At 49.1% G+C, this 17,641-nt stretch overlaps 2 protein-coding genes across 5 annotated transcripts in view; one reads left to right on the top strand and one right to left on the bottom strand.

Moving 5' to 3' along the window:
• The window catches only part of NELFCD (negative elongation factor complex member C/D), a 12,331-nt gene extending 8,366 nt beyond the window's left edge, over positions 1–3,965 (bottom strand). The window contains exons 1-2 of the mRNA XM_078613702.1: positions 3,768–3,965; positions 647–756 (exon numbers count right to left, since the gene is read on the bottom strand). Coding sequence (XP_078469828.1) covers positions 647–756; positions 3,768–3,839 — 182 coding nt within the window. The 5' untranslated portion in view covers positions 3,840–3,965. The remainder of the gene's footprint in view (positions 1–646; positions 757–3,767) is intronic.
• On the top strand, positions 2,608–17,641 carry C42H5orf22 (chromosome 42 C5orf22 homolog). Of its 4 annotated transcripts, none has more exons than XM_078613700.1 (9): positions 2,608–2,701; positions 6,478–6,623; positions 7,128–7,277; positions 7,933–8,836; positions 11,207–11,269; positions 12,199–12,317; positions 14,909–14,978; positions 16,514–16,653; positions 17,410–17,641. In XM_078613700.1, exons 1-9 carry the CDS (start codon positions 2,651–2,653, stop codon positions 17,519–17,521), a joined length of 1,755 nt encoding a protein of 584 aa, XP_078469826.1. In that variant the 5' UTR covers positions 2,608–2,650; the 3' UTR covers positions 17,522–17,641. The 4 variants fall into 4 exon arrangements, with proteins under 4 accessions (XP_078469826.1, XP_078469825.1, XP_078469827.1 ...); XM_078613699.1 differs by lacking the exon at positions 2,608–2,701 and adding an exon at positions 4,403–4,566; XM_078613701.1 differs by lacking the exon at positions 2,608–2,701 and adding an exon at positions 4,493–4,576.

Raw genomic sequence — 17,641 nt, 5'->3', positions numbered from 1 at the left:
CCACAAGGCATACAACACCCATTATTGTGCTTGGTGGTCACTCATGAATGCTCATTCCAGGCTCAACTCTACTCAGCTCCAAACGGTAGACAGATCGGGAGGTTTGGTGGGTGATTGTGGCTTAGCAGTTGGACAGGATGAGGTTGCTTTACATGTGCTTTGCTCACATCGTGTCAACATTCTCAAAAGCCCAAATCGTATCTGGAGCACTGGTGAGGAGTGATATCGATTCAGCCTTTGGCACCCCTTCCATTATCCCACATTGACCATCGTGGTGAAGTATGTTTAAACAACCCCCATGAATTACATGTCACAGGGGGGGCCTTCATCTATCAGTGAATGGACTTTGTAATAATGATTGTCTTACAGCCCTTTGTCAATCTCCTGCAGGATGACATGCTAATGCACTTTTAGACCAACATAATCAACAGGACTCAACAGGCTAAGACAATATAGAAGATAGACAATACAGATGGGACAAACTAATTTATGCTCAAATTGTGGTCATGAATCGTGACAACTCATTGAATCTGGGTGGTGGTGGTGTGAATCTGGGTGGTGGTGGGGGTGTTGTGAATCTGTGTGATGGTGGGTGTCTGGATCGCTGAATGCCCACAATGTGGAACATGCGATGAGGAGGCCTCACCGCTTGAGTGTCGTGAAGATGATGGGCTCCATGATGAAGTCCCGACTTGCAAACCTTATCAAGCACTCCCTCTGCGTCTCCTCATCGTCCTCCGCGTACTCCTCCTGTTGCTGTACGTGGACGCACCCCAGGGTTGACAAATCAGCGACTTTATCGTGAGATTTATTTAACTTTTTGGATTTGCCTAGCGACAAAATGCTGTCAAAGCAACTGTGACACATAACAGCAATTTCCACTGCAGGACATGATGCAGATTTTAGAGTGGTTCCAAGTTTGCATTGGGGACCCTGTATTGGCGGACTACTTGGTATATTGTCTTTTGATGTGACCCCAGGTGTGCAGAGTGCGGTGGCGACCTAGCGGGAGGGCATTCGCTGCTTTTTGCAGAGTTTTACGGTACGAATCCTGCAGCTGCCCTGGCTATTACTACTTCGGGTATACCGTGTGCTTCACAGTGAACTTTATACAATCCCCTGATTTTATTTAACAAGAAGTCCAAATTTGCCAAATCTCAACATTATCCGGTATTATCCATAGCAATCATCGCCCCCCTACTAACGGACTAATGCCCCAGGTCGCGCTTGCTAACGAGACTACCCCGAGCTCTTGAGTTCTGTCGAGTAAAACGTGTGCTTGCTAATTATCGAGTGACATTGTGGCTGATATGCAGTGCCGGATTAAGCTAGTGCGAGGCCTGTCGCATGTTATAAAGGAACCCTAAAAAAACAAATAATAAAACGCATAGTAAAGCAATTGTATGTTTTCATTTGCTATACAGCCAGATAATACGACAAATCGCACCCAGTCGTTCATAAAAGTTGAAGGCAGTATAGTACTATAGTAAGAGCAAGTGCAGAATAACTGCACCGGAATTGATAGCTTGAAAGCATTTAGCGCGGGGCCCTTCAAAGTGCGTGGCCCGTAGCATTTGTAGCTACTTTTGCTACGAGGATCATCCGACGCTGCCGGCATGTAATGTTGGCTGTGTTTCGGAAGGTCTGCAGACGTTCTTCTGCTTTGGAGGAGTCAACAACACTGGAGACAGCCAGGGGCAATGCATTTGTATTTCCCTGAGGTTATTTCCTGGACCCGAGCACTTGTCTTGAGCCCCAGTTCTGAAGCTGACCGTGACTGTGGTGGGACGAGCTTTGTCTAGCCCCTTGTGAATCTACTGCTGGATGGAGGCCACGGCGCTTCGTGTCAGTAGTGTGGATTCTTTAACCATAACTTCACGCTGAAGTGAGGGGTTGCTCAAACATAATGCGGAGAAACACGGGACGGCTTCCGACACACAAGCATCACTCGCAATGCGCCGACCCACTGGAATCACACCGCTCCAGCCCCCAACTCAAATCTCGATCGCCATCAAATGTGAAAGTGTCATCGTCTTGCGAGGAGGCGGACGTCAAACAAGCAGCCCGAGCGGGCAGCCCCCGTTCCATCGAGTCCACTGTGGCGAGGCAAGCCGAAGGAATGCATCGTCATTGCACCGTATTTGTCAGCCTCGTCATGGATGATGGCAGTGGACGTCTAACATTGAGGTGGAGGGGACGAGTGATAGATAATAATTAGTGGATATTGATATCGATAACTAGTGGGTATTGATATAGATAACTAGTGGGTATTGATATAGATAATAATTAGTGGGTATTGATATCGATAATAACGAGTGGGTATTGATATAGATAATAATTAGTGGATATTGATAGATAATAATTAGTGGGTATCGATATAGATAATAACGAGTGGGTATTGATATAGATGATAACTAGTGGGTATTGATATCGATAATAATTAGTAGGTATTGATATCGATAATAATTAGTAGGTATTGATATCGATAATAACTCGTGGGTATTGATATAGATAATAACTAGTGGGTATTGATATCGATAATAACTAGTGGGTATTGATATAGATGATAACGAGTGGGTATTGAGGCGGACCCGAACACGACTCCCAGAGGCTGGAGGAGGCGAGAACGCGCCCACGTTAGCAGGGGCACATGCAGGCGACAAGAGCGGCACATGCGGCAATAGAGAGATGCAGAGGAGCGGTATGTGTGTGTGTGTGAGAGATACAGAGAGGAGCGGTATGTGTGTGTGTGTGAGATACAGAGAGGAGCGGTGTGTGTGTGAGAGATACAGAGAGGAGCGGTGTGTGTGTGTGAGAGAGATACAGAGAGGAGCGGTATGTGTGTGTGTGAGAGATACAGAGAGGAGCGGTGTGTGTGTGAGAGATACAGAGAGGAGCGGTGTGTGTGTGTGAGAGAGATACAGAGAGGAGCGGTGTGTGTGTGTGAGAGAGAGATACAGAGAGGAGCGGTGTGTGTGTGAGAGATACAGAGAGGAGAGGAGCGGTGTGTGTGTGTGAGAGAGATACAGAGAGGAGCGGTGTGTGTGTGAGAGATACAGAGAGGAGAGGAGCGGTGTGTGTGTGTGAGAGAGATACAGAGAGGAGCGGTGTGTGTGTGAGAGAGAGATACAGAGAGGAGCGGTGTGTGTGTGAGAGATACAGAGAGGAGAGGAGCGGTGTGTGTGTGTGAGAGAGATACAGAGAGGAGCGGTGTGTGTGTGAGATACAGAGAGGAGCGGTGTGTGTGTGTGAGAGAGATACAGAGAGGAGCGGTGTGTGTGTGAGAGATACAGAGAGGAGAGGAGCGGTGTGTGTGTGTGAGAGAGATACAGAGAGGAGCGGTGTGTGTGTGAGAGATACAGAGAGGAGCGGTGTGTGTGTGTGAGAGAGATACAGAGAGGAGAGGAGCGGTGTGTGTGAGATACAGAGAGGAGAGGAGCGGTGTGTGTGTGTGTGAGATACAGAGAAGCGGTATACAGTATATGTGTGTGTGTACACACGGCAATGACGATTAAGCAAATAGAGCCGCGCAGAACATAGCGGCGGCAATAGCCAGGGCACGAGAGGGACAGAGACGAGGCGCTAATCGATAGAGCGGACAAACACATCGCTGAGAAATACAACAGACCAAAGCGCTAGAGATGCTAGGCACTAGACACAGCACTAGAGACGACGGCCAATTAAACAGGAGGCACCGCAGATAAAGAAACGTAGAAGCCGCGATTGTTGACCAAGGCCTCATTATGCCCGGCGCCTCGCCTCGCTACCATCTCATCTTGGTCCTCCCAGTTGGCGCTGCCGCTGCTGCTGCTCGCGCCCCCAAAGTATCCCTCGTCCATCCCGGAGAATCTGAGCTCGCTCCGGCCGAGGGGGCCGCGTCCCTTCCTTCTGCCGCTGCGACTTGGGTCCAAGTTTTTCGGCGCCAACTACGCGAACGCCTCCCGCCACGGGCGATGCGCCGCTTCTCATAGGCCGCGCCGCAGCGGTGCGCCATCTTGGTCAGGGAGCTCGCGGCCATCTTGGTTTGGGTAGAAAGGGAAGCCATCTTTGGTGGGGGGGATCGTGTAGGTCAGGTAGCGCACGGCCATATTGGTTCGGGGACAGAGAATCCATCTTGGTCAGGGAGCGTACGGCCATATTGGTTCGGGTACAGAGAAGCCATTTTGGTCAGGGAGCGTACGGCCATATTGGTTTGGGTACAGAGAAGCCATCTTGGTCAGGGAGCGTGCGGCCATCTTGGTTTGGGTAAAGAGAAGCCATCTTTGGTGAGTGAGCAACATTAATTATTATGCGAGCTCCGGTGGCGACGCGCGTCCGATGGGGAGGGAACTTGTCTCCCCGAGGTTACAAGGACGGGGGGACTCTCGTTAAGGGAGCACGACCCCTTGCAATTCCATTGGGAGTGTCGGCAGACGTCTTCACTCCGGTTACCACCCCCGCTCTCCCTACGCAACATGGCCGCCCACCCAGCGCGTCCCCATTGACGTCCAGACAGAGGCGATGGCCGGGCCGCGTCTGAGGTCGTACGCGTCTCTGCCCGTGTGGGTGGTGGAGGAGCACAACGATGTGAGAGGAGGTGGAGCTGCTTGATCTGTGGGGATATGATTGGTGGTGATGAATGAGCTAGTAGTAATGATCCGGCAGTTGATTGACCATGGCTGGTGGTGCTGGTGATGAACGGTTGTGATGGCGATGTAACTTGGCTACACATTCGAAATGTGTGCACCCGCGACTTCGTCACGCGTTCGAGCGGAGTCCACACACTCGAGACTTTAGTTCCCAGGTGTAGACGTTGCATCTCGAGGGATTTTATTTTCCAGGTGCAAAATTTTCAACCGATAAGTTAAAGAGGCGTTAAAAAACCCCCTAACGATGAGTGGTGGCCTGGTGGTGATTGTGGTGGTGGTGTGGTGGATGCCCTCCCCTCGTGGCCGACAAGATTTGACGGTGAAGTCGCAGCCGGGAGCGGCGTGGTGCCCTCGGGAGCGCGTCCCCACCTGGGGGGAGATGGAGCCATGAAAATCCGACCGTGCAATCTGCCCAGGTGCTGGGCAGATTGCACGGCTGTCAATCCCGTGTTCTTGTGCAGGGAGATGGAGTTTGCAAGTCCATACAGAGGCGTGATAGCCGTTTTAATGCGGGCAAACACAATTCTGTGTTTCTCCCTCGTGATGGCACTTTTTAGGATGAACGTTGAGATTTGTAAGAGGCACGGGGTGACCAGTCAGGTCTGAATTGGTCTGAGAAGGTAGGCACTGATAAGGGGTTGACAGGTATGGGATTGTGCAGGTTTCAAGTTGATTTTGTTTAACCAGGTGAGAGTTCTGGAACGAGGAGAGTCTCTCCATTGGGACCTTTTTGCCAGTGTCCAAAATTATATTTAAAAAAAAAACAAGAATAGGTTTTACCCTTTCTGGCAATAAAACAGGTGTTAAGATGTTTAAATACCAAATACAAACCTTTTGCAAGGCATCAAGTCTGGATTAACCGTACTTGGGGCAAAACATGCTCTGATAATTTATACTCTGAGGTTTTTTCGGTAAAGTCACGTAGGTAAAAAATAAATAATAAAAATAAAATAAATAATAATAGAAATAAAATAATAAATCACGACGTTTCGGAGGCAACACAAGTCTCCGTCATCAGGTGGGACCGTCAGCTAAATTTACTGTATCAAGTGAGTTATTATTTTATTTATATTATTATTTATACAATTTTTTTATTATTTACTTATATTTTTTACCTACGTGACTTTACCGAAAAAACCTAAGAGTATGATTCCTTGCAGTCACGAAAGCTTCAAATCTAGAATCTGATAATGTACTTGCATTATCTTTGAAACTGATTGGCCTTGGCAAGGTAAGGTAATTTACCCTTTTTACCGGATAAATGTAAGCTCGGAGAGAGCTCAGAAAGAGTTATCGCTACATGGAGGTGGAATAGGATGGTAAGCCGCCATTTACTAATACAGCTAACGGTGAAAGACCAAAAGAATATGAATCTATGCGATGTTTGTATTATTTCCAGAAAGGGTAAAACCTGTTCTTACTTTTCATCATGTCGGAGAGTTTCATTAGCAAGGGTGACCTGGGGCACTAGTCCGCTGGCTGCCACGGCGCGCTGTGTGTGTGATACCCATTGAGTAATTTGCGGTTTCATTTTATAATAGGTGCCGGACGTCAGTTACACAATGGCCTACTCGTGCGAATGACGGGGATTTTAAAGCCCACCACTCATGAAGACGGCGCATAATATTGTGATATTATAATTACACCCACGGCAACCAGGGCGGCCGCTGGATTTGAGCCGTGAACCCCCGCTATGCCACATCAACACCCAACATCGCAGGATCGTTGGACATGGCGACGGGTCTGATGACGGGCATCAGGACATGCTCCTCTGCCCATGCGCTGATGGCCCGTGTCCCTCTTGTGTCTAATACGTGTCTCCTCGTGTCTCCTCGTGTCCTGTGCTCAGGTCCTGCCTCACATATACCGGGCCATGGGCTCCCGGCACCTGCCCATGGAGGGCCTCACCCTGCTGCATGTGGACGCACACCCCGACCTGCTGCTGCCCGTGTCCCTCCCTGCACGCACCGTCCATGACCCCCACACGCTGTTCAGGTGCGAGGCTTCGGGCACTGCGGCTGAATAGTAAATGTAAAAGCTACGAGGTGCCTGGCACTGCCGGATTTTGGGCCAGGAGTAGGGTGCGGGTCAGTGGGGGGTGAGATGTTTATTTTTTCTATAACACAAATATTTGTACTTGGAGAATCCCTTGAGACGGAACAACTCGTTTGCAAATGTGTCCTAGGTCTCAAGTAACACGTAGAAAGGGGCTTGTACTAGTGGCTGCTTATTTAGGGTCCGTGAGATGGCTACTACATCTTTTTATATACATGTGTAAAAATAATCACGCGTGGTCTTCCTTGGTGCACTCGTTATTTTAGCCTCATCATAGTCACTCTTAGTTCTTTAGTGGGAACCAGTCTTAGTTGATGATTTTCATCCATTGTTGATGAGTACAAAGTATAGAACTTTGTTCAGTAAATCTTTCACTAATTTTATTTACAACATTAATGCCGATCGCTACACCACGTCCCTCCCGCATGTTCCCCCCTGGCACAGCGAGCTGAGCATCGAGAACTGGGTGCTGCCGGCGGTGTTTGCGGGCCATGTGGCGCGCGTCGTGTGGGTGAGGCCACCCTGGGCTCGCACGATGCGTGAAGGCCGACACAACTTCTGCGTCGGGAGGGACCCGGACAGCGGCACCATCAGGCAAGGCCTCTCGCAGTCGCGTCGCGTGTTTGTTTTCGTCAGCATCTGGAGGTCATTAAAAACCTTTCGCGATGCCTCTGGCAGATTTATTCCAGTTCTCATGGTGCAGGAATTCGTGTTTCACTGTTTCCAGTTTTTCACATGATTCCATAAAGTTTAGGGTGACCTCGAACTTATTTTCCTTCATATTTTCTTTTTCAACATCTCCTGGCTGTCTCCACCTCTTCTCTAAAGTGCCTTAGAATCTTTAGAATTACAGCACTATATATATGATTATTATGCACAAAATACTCAACAGCAGTCGTTGCAATGTATACAGTCTCCACGTGTAACTGTATCTTAAAACACTTTGTATGAATGGACTGCATTAGTGAGTGGAGGAAGGTAGGGGGGGCGCACGGAAGAGGAGTGAGAGGAACGCCATGGCACAGCCCAGGAGCAATGAGCACAAGCCCAGGGGACAAAGTAACTAGGACCCAATGAGTCTCATGGTCGTTTGAGGGGGCCAGGGCCCATTGCCAGTTATTCATGTGGCCCAAGTAATTCCATCAGTCGTCATGATGTGATTGAAGACTTCAATATGTTTGTTTAGTTTGTAGCCTAAATGTAACAGCATCGTATTTGCGTACGAATTGCATAAATCGTGTTCCGGCAGGGTGAGTAGCACTGAGAGCTACTTCCTGAGCGACGCTCTCTACCTGCCGGAGGGCCGGCTGGAGGACGCTAAGCCGGTGGCGCTGGAGGTGGTCACCCTCCCGCTGAATGCCGACGATGCTGGTGCCAGCACCGATGTCCCGGCTGGCAGGAAGCGGCGACTTGAGCTGGAGGAGACAGAGTCAGCCGCACCCCTCAAGGCGGCGCACGTGGAGCCTGGGGTGGCGCAAGGTCAGGCCGCATCATCCGTCAATTATCCGGAGTCTCGCTCACGGCGAGAGGAGGCGAGCGGGGCACATGTGAAGGCAGGACCATCAGCTGACAGAACATCACCTGGTCATCAGACATCAACTGACAAAACATCACACAGGCAGGAAAGGAAACCTGAGCAACCAACATCAACCAAACGGTTAACATCACCTGGGCAGCAAATGTCACGTGACAAACCATCACAGAAACAGCAAGCAACACCTGGACGACAATCAGAACCTGGCCAAACGACATCGCCTGAACAGGAAGCGTCACATGAGCCTGCAACATCACCTGCACAGGAAATATCACCAGTTGAACTAAGAAAATCACCAAAGCCAGAAACATCCACTGCAGAGAAAGACCCATCACCCACTGAAGAGACGTCACCCGCAGATCGACATTTGTTGCCCGAGGGGGCCCCAGCAGGGCCAACGAGAGGGCCCGTTCCACCGGGGGTGACCGCCGCAGTGAACGGCCCCCGTGGCCAGGAGTCGTGCGATGTGGATGGCGCGGGGCACCGGTGGCGCGGGGGTGTGCGCGCCGTGGCTTTGAGGCTGCTGGAGGCGTGCCCCGGCGACGGCGCCACCCTAATCCTCGACATCGACCTCGACTTCTTCTCCGTGAAGAATCCGTTCCGCGACATATACTCGCAGGTGCGCGCTCGTCTCACCAGGCATCGCCGACGGCCTGTGGCAGGCAGCCCAGCTCGGCTACTTTCATCGGTTCAGTAAAGGCTAAGAGACGCAGTGCGCCCCAGAAATAACGTGCGTAGATTTGCAGTCATCTTCGCATTTAAACTTCGCTTGTTTACATGCCTCAGCAACTCAAAGCGCCTTACGTCGTATATCATGTCCAGGAGGACACGATGGCAGCTGGTCCTTGTGCGGCACAAGATGATTCAGCACCGGCCGTTAAATGGGCATTAGTCTGCCAGTGGGAGGCATTATCTGAAATCACATTTAATTTGTGGGTACATTTTCAAACTTTCCAAATTTGACCATGATGCCGGAATACAATGGCCGACTCATGTCGAATTATGTCACGAGCTCATTAACGTCTGATGTGAAGCAGATTGTGTGTACGGTATGTTACGGTTAGTACGCCAGCGGTATTAAACAAGGCGACCTGCCAGATTCGAACCATGAACTTCTGCAAATAAGCGGCGAACACGCGATTGCCAGGCCCACGTCACCAATTATACCGTGTTTTATTTTTAGGTCAATATCAAGATGTCATGACGGCTAAAGCGGTTGATGCCACCACACCTTGCTAACGCTTTCTATCATCTGCCAGATCCCACAGCTGCTGCTGTACTCAAATATATATATTTTTTTATCCCAGAAAAGTTATGCACCAGAGAGTTGTTCAGTGTAGTACTGTGCAGTTTTCGAAATTGGATTGTGACTTTCGGTAGATTGTCATGTTCTTTTCTTACCCTTTCATGGTGCTTTTTAATTATTTTTATGACGCAAAAACGCATTCTAAATTTATCTTGGTGAATATAGCAGGCTTTTGTCCATAATACGTTTATGCTGGGGCACACCACCCCTGAATTAACACGATATTTTGAGGACACGGTGTACACTAGCAGAGTATTTTTTTTGGGAAATCATTGCCAACGCTCGCATTTAACCATGAGCCGCTATAGCAGCTCAGTACGGTATTGGCAAAATGACGGAGTTCAGTGAATACGGAGTTTGTTGAAAATTGTGTTCAGTGAAAAACAATTGGCCTACATGGAACACAACATCGCGTATTGTCACCTGTGGTCTGATTGGAAGTTTTCATCCCCAGTTGCCTGCTAGCTGAAAAAGCAATGAGATTTTGACAGATTTGGGCAACTAAAGTGTTCTATTACGATACAAAATGGTGCAGCAACGCTTGTCCTACAGTTGACCGAGTGCATCGTGACTTTTGCAGTTGTGCTTCTGGGAGCCTCGTATATTGGCACGGCTTCAACGAGGAGAGTGTTCCGTGGTTTTCTTAGATGTTGTGCTGATTATTGCGTCCATTATCCACTCTAATCTCAGCGTGTATCATCTTCTTGTTTTATATTCAACTTTTGTTCTCCGTATGTCCTATCGTTGTCATGTCACGAGGCAGTGTTCACTCGGAACTCTCGCAGGGCAGTGCGTCGCCCCCGTGTTGGACGGCGGAATGCGAAAAGAGATATCAGAACTCATTCTGTGAGTCCTTCAAGTGACATTTTATTAATGCACCGTGCCGTAGAGATGTCCGTTACATCGCAAGGAAACTGAAACGTAAGTTTTTAATTCTAATAACTCAGACGTTTTGGCACATTAAATGAAACGCCGAATCATTTGACCCAAAATCGCAGCGGTACAGGCTTAATGTCTCCTTAATGCGACGACGCATCTTTAATCCACTCGCCGACGCCCAAAGCGACGGCAGGAAGAGCTGAAGTGAGGCCACGAGGTGGCGCTACGTCACGGTTCCCACGTGCAGTAATTATAATCCCGTGTATGGACCCCAGGAAACATCTAGAGGTCACAGGACTCTCTCAGAAGGATCCTGCTTTGGGACGATGTTGGGCCAATCCCGTGATGGAGTATTTGGCGCCATGTGAGAGGAAACTATTACCCACCCAGAGAAAACCCACCACTCATACAGGGGGATATCGCTCGATGCTCTGCTCGCCATGCATTGCCCCTCACCCCCCCGTGTTCCCATCTCCTCGCCTCATCGTTTCACCTTCACGCGAACACAGGTACAGCAAGTGACGGTCCTGCTGGCATCTGTCCACTGCAATGAGCGGAGCTTTGGAACTTGCAGAAAAATACAAGAATTGGAATTTTAGAACTCCATTATCATATACACGTTAATCCTTTTGTCACTCAACTGCTGGATGGGGGCTTCCCCACGTCTGTGCACTGGTCAGTGTAGGTTGGTGAAGGCGGTGTGAGCAGAGATGCGAGGTCTCAGAAGTACAGCAAAACGGATTTTGCCCGGGTCTTTGCCGCCGTGCGTTTTGCACCGTAACTCACGATCGCGTTTGTCGACAGGCGGAGCTGGCACTGCTACACGACCTCTACGCGTTTTCCCGGCCAGACACGGACACGGAGGAGGTGACGGCATTGCTGTGTTGAGCTGCGTTTGTCGCGGAGGGGTTTTACCTGGGCTGGACAGTGCTCCTATAGCCTGATAACGTGCTTACCCACACGCATGTGTACTCCTGGATTTAACTAGACGCGCGAAATAACGCATTGTCTCTTTCGCACAGGTGGTCTGAGCTGCATAAAGTCATTTAGGGTAAAATAAATAGAAATGTAACAAATGTAGGTTTAACAATAATTTTGAAATCCCTCATTAATTAAGCAAAAAAAACAGATTGCATAAAAAAGTGTATATGAATATACATCATTCTGATGCTGGATGAGGGTCTTCCCACGTCATGTGGGTTGTTTGTTCATACTTCACCACGCCGGTCAGTGTGTGTTGGTGTGGGTGGGGAGACGTGGGAGCATGGGGCTCATGGAAGTACGTACAAATGGGATTTTTAGGCATTGCCCTCTGCTGAAATCATAGCCCAGCAGCAGGACCATTGCATTGCTTTTGAGGTGCAGCCCTTGGTGACCTGTGTGCTGCATTGTGGTGGTTGTGAGTCCAATGATGGCGTGCGTGTGTGATTGTAGTGGTGAATAAAGTTGTGGTTGTGATGAATGTGTGGATGTGATGATTGTGTAGTGGGGTGGTTGAATTGTTTGCCGTAAAATTTTTACTTAACTTTTGTTACTGCAGGAATTCATATTCTTTGGTTCTTTCGGTAAAGTCACATAGAAAAATAATAATAGTAAATGAAATATAAACTACGACGTTTGGATCACAACACAAGCATCTTCTGAAGATGATCGCTTGTGTTGTGATCGAAACGTCTACGTTCTGTCTACGTGACTTTACCGAAAGAACCAAAGAATATGATTGCCGTAGTTTTGACGATGGTGGTGGCTTACATATGGTTGTGTTGGTGGTGGTTGTGGCGGTGGTTGCTGTGCAGGCTCTGGTGAGTGCCGTGAGACGGCGTCAGCAGCACCTGGAGGAGCTGGAGCTGACGTTTGTGGAGCTGAGCCGAGACGATGGCCCCCAGAGCCTGGAGGTGCTCGACAGCGACCCACGGTGATGCCCCACGACCGCACTCACCACACACGCCGCAGGCTGAGTGTCGAGACGCCTCGACCAAACCGCACCAGCGCACCCATCAAGACCATATTGTACCACCCACACACGCACCACCGCACCCATTGCACCACTTGCGACTTATCACGGCCGTCACAATCAAACCGCACAATCGCCACCGTGCTAATAAAACTGTGCGTGTGCCGCCATGCCATTCGCCACCAAACCGCACTCACCCCACGCCCCCACCGCCAAACAGGTTACACGACGTGCACTCGTGCTGCATCGTGCCCCCGATCGTCTCCAAAATACATATTAAAATCTAAATGTAAATGAAGGTGCTGTTCGTGCAGATGGGAGGTTACCGAAGAGTGACCTTGGAAACCAGCTCCGTGAAGCCACCCTCGGTGCCTGTTGGCAGACGCACGGTAATGTCATAATCGGAACCAGAATATTTATTTATACTGGAGGAGGAATCAATGAGCTAGAAAGCTTTTTTTCACAGATGTCCAGTAGGGACGGGCAAGAACGTCACAACAGCAAACCGTACAAAAAACACGATTGTAGTGCAAAGTCCAAGAAAGGTAAATAAATCACCCAAACACATACAAATGAAACTAAACCAACCCCATCCTACCAGACAAAGCATGCCGCGGTATGAACTTGTTTTTCAAAAGCGACCCGGCCATCAATAATAGAACTCAACGAAGTGGCTTATCATTTGGACATTTATAGCAGCAAACTAATCAAAATAGTCAGGAATGTAATTGTCTTGTCACCACGTGACGATGATAACGTGACTATAATAAAATTGGTACAAAGAGAGGAAATGATGGACTGACGTGGTAGGGGCCGTGCGTTCGTACGAGAGGTTTCTTGTGCGCGTAGATAGTGGCACAGTTCTTTCCCTCCGCGTTCTTCTGTCTTCCGCTGCTCTTCCAAGAATCATCCCTCGATCACCTCTCACTACCACAAATAACAAATAGAAACCACTCCACGTGAATCAATAACAGTGTCACTGCAGAAAATAATAGGGGCTCTTGTGGGCACTGGCTGCCCCCAGATTATAAGGGTCGTTGCTCAAAATGTCAGCCCGTTTCCAAGGCGGTGTTCATGACGACTGTGATGTGATGAGTTTTTATATATTTGTGTTCAGCCACGGAACAATTTGATGTATTTTTTTATTCTTATCTGGATTTTATTTCAGAGGCTAGGTACCTATTCCACATTGCACTTTAATGAGCTCTTTGAATGACGTTTCCTGAACAGACAAAATGAAAAGGAACTCTTATTCTGTTTATATGTAAGGTTTGAATTATATAAAAAGGATTACTGGCAGGCGTTCAGGTGTTTAAACACCAACTAGACAACTATTTCAAGACATCTAGTTTGCATTAACCACGCATACTTATGGGGAAAAAATGCAAACGAATGTGTTTCGATATTGTACGCACTCTTTGAAAGTGATTGGCCTACAACAGCGACATACTCTTTCATAGCGCGGTCTCACCAATGCGAGATCAAAGTCTGCCAAAAGGTGAAAAGTACGGAGATAATACAAACACCAAAGCATAAAGAGCTCAGGTTAAGCAGTTATATCTGTGCGACACTTTTGCCAGTATCAAGATTTGAATACCAAAAATGGTTTCACCTTTCCTGGCATAAATATCTTGATAGTGGTGAAAGGTCCCCATAGATACGTAAGGTTTGGTTTAACCCACATTTCTGTAATCTGAAGGGAAAGTTTACCCATTGTACCTCACCCTGACAGACTGTGTTTGACGACTGCACTTAAGCGGTGACCTTTCTCCCTCTGTCAGAGACCGTTCCAACACGGTTTTGAAAAGAATCCTGGCTCCACATTGTCCAAGAGAGAATGAGAATGATTGAATATTATTTAAAGTTTAGAAGTTTTATTTAAATTCTTAAGTGTATATTTGTCTTGATTTAAAGCTTTCGTGACTGCAGGGATTCATATTCTTTGTTCTTTCGGTAAAGTCACGTAGAAGGGAAATAATTAAATAACAAATATATAAAAACAAAAAATATATTTTTTTACTTTATTATTATTATTTCCCTTCTACGTGACTTTACCGAAAGAACCAAGAATATGTATATATGTCATTTATTTTGTAAACTGAGCATTATTAAATACGTGCAATTGTTTGTCCTTAGAGTAACAAGTCTGTGCTCTCCATTTGCCTGGGTGAAAAGTGGTGGCGATCTGTCCTTGCCCAGTCCTGGTCAGCCTGGCTCTAAAACTCATTCAAATAAATTGTCGCCTATGGACAATCTTAGTCTTTGTTTATTGTAAGTCTATCGGCAATGTTAGTCTTTCGGCAATGTTAGTCTATGGGAATTCTAAGTCTGTGGGCATATTAGTCTGTAGGCAATGCAAGTCTGGGGGCAATGTAAATCTATGGTCGATGTAAATCTATGGTTAATGTAAATCGATGGTCAATGTAAATCGATGGCCAATGTTAATCAATGGTCAATGTTAGTCGATGGGTGAAAAGTGGGCATCGTCCTTTCCCAGTCCTGGCCAGCTGGCTCAAAAACTCAACTCACGATTTGTAAATTTGCAATTGCAGGTGGACGTCGCTGGTCAAGCTGGTGACAAGTCTCAAGAGCAGGCTGAAGGAGCGGCCTGACTACGCGATGGTGACGACCCAGTCGTTCTCACCGTGCACGTAGCCGTGGGTGGCAAGCCACAACAGGGCAAAGGGCGGGCTGTGATAAAACTACGCGGGGGGGACGGTCAATGTTGCCCGGATGATTCCGCCGAAAACACGACGGTGTTTCCGTCACGAGCGATGTGGCCACCGGGCAAACATGCCTACGACCAAATCACCCAGCAGGCACCTGATCTCGGAAGCTAAGCAGCTGCTGCTAAGCCTGGATAGTGCTTTGATTCGGTGTTGAAGGTTGTTGCCGTGGAGCTCTATTGTGGGCAGCAAATTCCATTGTTGTAGAATACTGTGCTGAACACGTCCGTGCTTCCTGCTGATATGAACCCGCACTGACTAGCGTGGCGAAGTATGATCAAATAACTCCCACGAACCCACAAGGCGTGGCGGGGAGGCCCTCGTCCAGTAAGCGGGTTTACAAAAGGGCTGTACGCATTTGCGCACAAACGTACACACGTGCAGGAGCAATACATTGTAGTAAAAAACACAGGGAGAATGGGGGATAAGACGTGAACAGAAATAACAACGGAGCAGGGAGACGCTGGAGAGATTTCCCCCAGGCAGCCAACTGGGCGACAGGGCCACCAAGGTCAAATCAAACAATTGGCAGGAAGTGTCCAATGTGCAATTAAGCTACGAGCACACAGCCTGATTCTAAAACCACACAACACAATGTGGAGTTACACAGCACGACGTCTGGCCACGTCTCAAGACGCTGCGTGGAAACAATGGGTGTGTTCATTTCATTGAGAGAACGAGGCGATCCGTCATGGGCAGAGGAGAAAAGATCTTGAGCATGGACTTGAACAGAGGCACGGATTGCTGGGGGAGGCAGTTCCAAACTATGGGGGCAGCAGAAGGGGATGAGCGACCTCCTGCTGAACGAAGGTCGACTCGGGGCGTCGACAAACAGCCTTGGTTGCTTTATCTGAGAGTTCGTAGGTTAAAGCAGTATAGTTACACGATCTTCTTATCTTACTCTTCTTCGCTCCCTGTGGAGCATAAGGCCTCAACAAGCCCACGCCATGCCGGGTGGTCTTTATCAGCTTTCTCTTATGTTCTTGTTGCAGCTCCATGACAATTCTGGGTTTTCCGGGGTGGGATTGTTAGCCCCACGCCCAACCCCCAACCTGGAGGACCAGGCGTTGTCCATTTCGTCTGTCCTCTACCCTTTGATCAGTCCGGCATGGTTGGACCTCCTGGCAGCCCAAGGCTCTAAGTCAGTGAGGCACACAAGCTTCTCTACCACGACAAGGCGACAACCCACGAGAGAGGGGAGAGATAGGAGAGTTGTGGAGGGGAGTAGCATGAGAGGGGAGAGGGCACACCCTGCCCCCCCCTGCCCCACCCTGCCCCACCCTGCCCCCACCCTGCCCCATCCTGTACCACCCTGTACCACCCTGCCCAACGCTGCCCCACGCTGCCCCACAGTCTTCTGCTTATTGCGGTTTACGCACCCGGTCATGCGACCCCGTTTGCGGCTCCTCCACGTGCGTCGCGTGCGTGCAGGTGCATCAGGCGGGCCTGACGTGCGACGACCAGGAGCTGCCGCATCACGTGAGCTCGCAGCCAGAGCTCAGCGCCCTCCTGCTCGGTCTGAGGGATGCGCTATGCGTGCTGCCTCCCCCCACCATCGTCACCATGGCACGGTCCGCTCGCCTGCTTGCGCCCTCACCCTGTGTGTGTGTGTGTTCTTGGGGAGCGGCAGTGTAGTGGTGAGCGCGCTGCGGTACGAACCAGGCAACTCGAGTTCGATTCCTGCTCATGGCCAACGTCAGTGATGTATGTTTGAATCGGTTCTGGGCCTTACCTAAGTCGACAAGCCCTAAATGAGTGGTGTGTGTAAACATCAGCGCTGGAGAGACAAAGGAGGTATGGTGCTGGCCACCCACTCCCACGTGTGCTGTGCCCCAACAATCTGTTAAGGTCTACATGGGGGATCTTTGTCTTGTGGTTCAAGATGGATGAGCACGCACCCCTTTGTGTGTGTGTTGTATTGGTACAGTCCGCATAAATACTGGCCCCATATGTGTGGGGTGATCGTACATTCTGCATTTATCCCGACCGCTTATGTGTCTGCGTGTGTTTCTGTGCATGTGTGGTGTAGTGGTCAGGAAACTGTGCGAAGAATCCGGCGACACAACATCAGGAGCGAATTATATCTGGACTGGTCCTGGTCCTCCCCCCACATTTGGTCCAAAAATGAGCTCATGTTGCAGTGAGGAAACATCACCAATGGGGAGACAAAAGTGTCTGGGTGTGGTGTTGGCCACCCATCCCTTTGTGTGCCGTGCCGGCCTTTCATAGGTGCTCTCTAACAGCACGTGGCCCCAACAGGCTGTTAAAGGCTATACGGGTGATCTGTCTTCTTTGTGTGTGTGTTGTTGACCCTGTGTATGTTATAGGTCCAGCCTGGACGACTACTGTCCCCCAGACCAGGTGGAGGAGATTCAGGAGCGCGTGCTGGAGATGCTGGAGGATCTGTACGGAGACCTGGAGGTGCACTTGGAGTATTAGAACACGGGGCACACGGTGACAAGCGGAGGGACTTGTGGAGACGCGTTGAGACATTTGCGGAGACTTTGCCCTCCACGCTCGGTTTTGTTTGTTTACAATAAAAAAAAGAGCAAATTTTGA

The sequence above is a fragment of the Lampetra planeri genome, chromosome 42 (genome assembly GCF_965212315.1).
Source record: "Lampetra planeri chromosome 42, kcLamPlan1.2.h2, whole genome shotgun sequence".
Lineage (NCBI taxonomy): Eukaryota > Metazoa > Chordata > Hyperoartia > Petromyzontiformes > Petromyzontidae > Lampetra > Lampetra planeri.
Note: the sequence above shows the minus strand (reverse complement) of the source record. Positions and strands in the feature narration are given on the sequence as shown.

Excerpts from the sequence above, each read along its gene's own strand:
- C42H5orf22 (XM_078613697.1), top strand. The coding sequence starts at position 4,674 with ATGAACGGTTGTGATGGCGATGTAACTTGGCTACACATTCGAAATGTG. Across the intron at positions 12,318-14,908 it reads GTGCTCGACAGCGACCCACG|GTGGACGTCGCTGGTCAAGC; the intron begins GTGATGCCCCAC and ends TTGCAATTGCAG. Across the intron at positions 16,654-17,409 it reads ACCATCGTCACCATGGCACG|GTCCAGCCTGGACGACTACT; the intron begins GTCCGCTCGCCT and ends TGTATGTTATAG.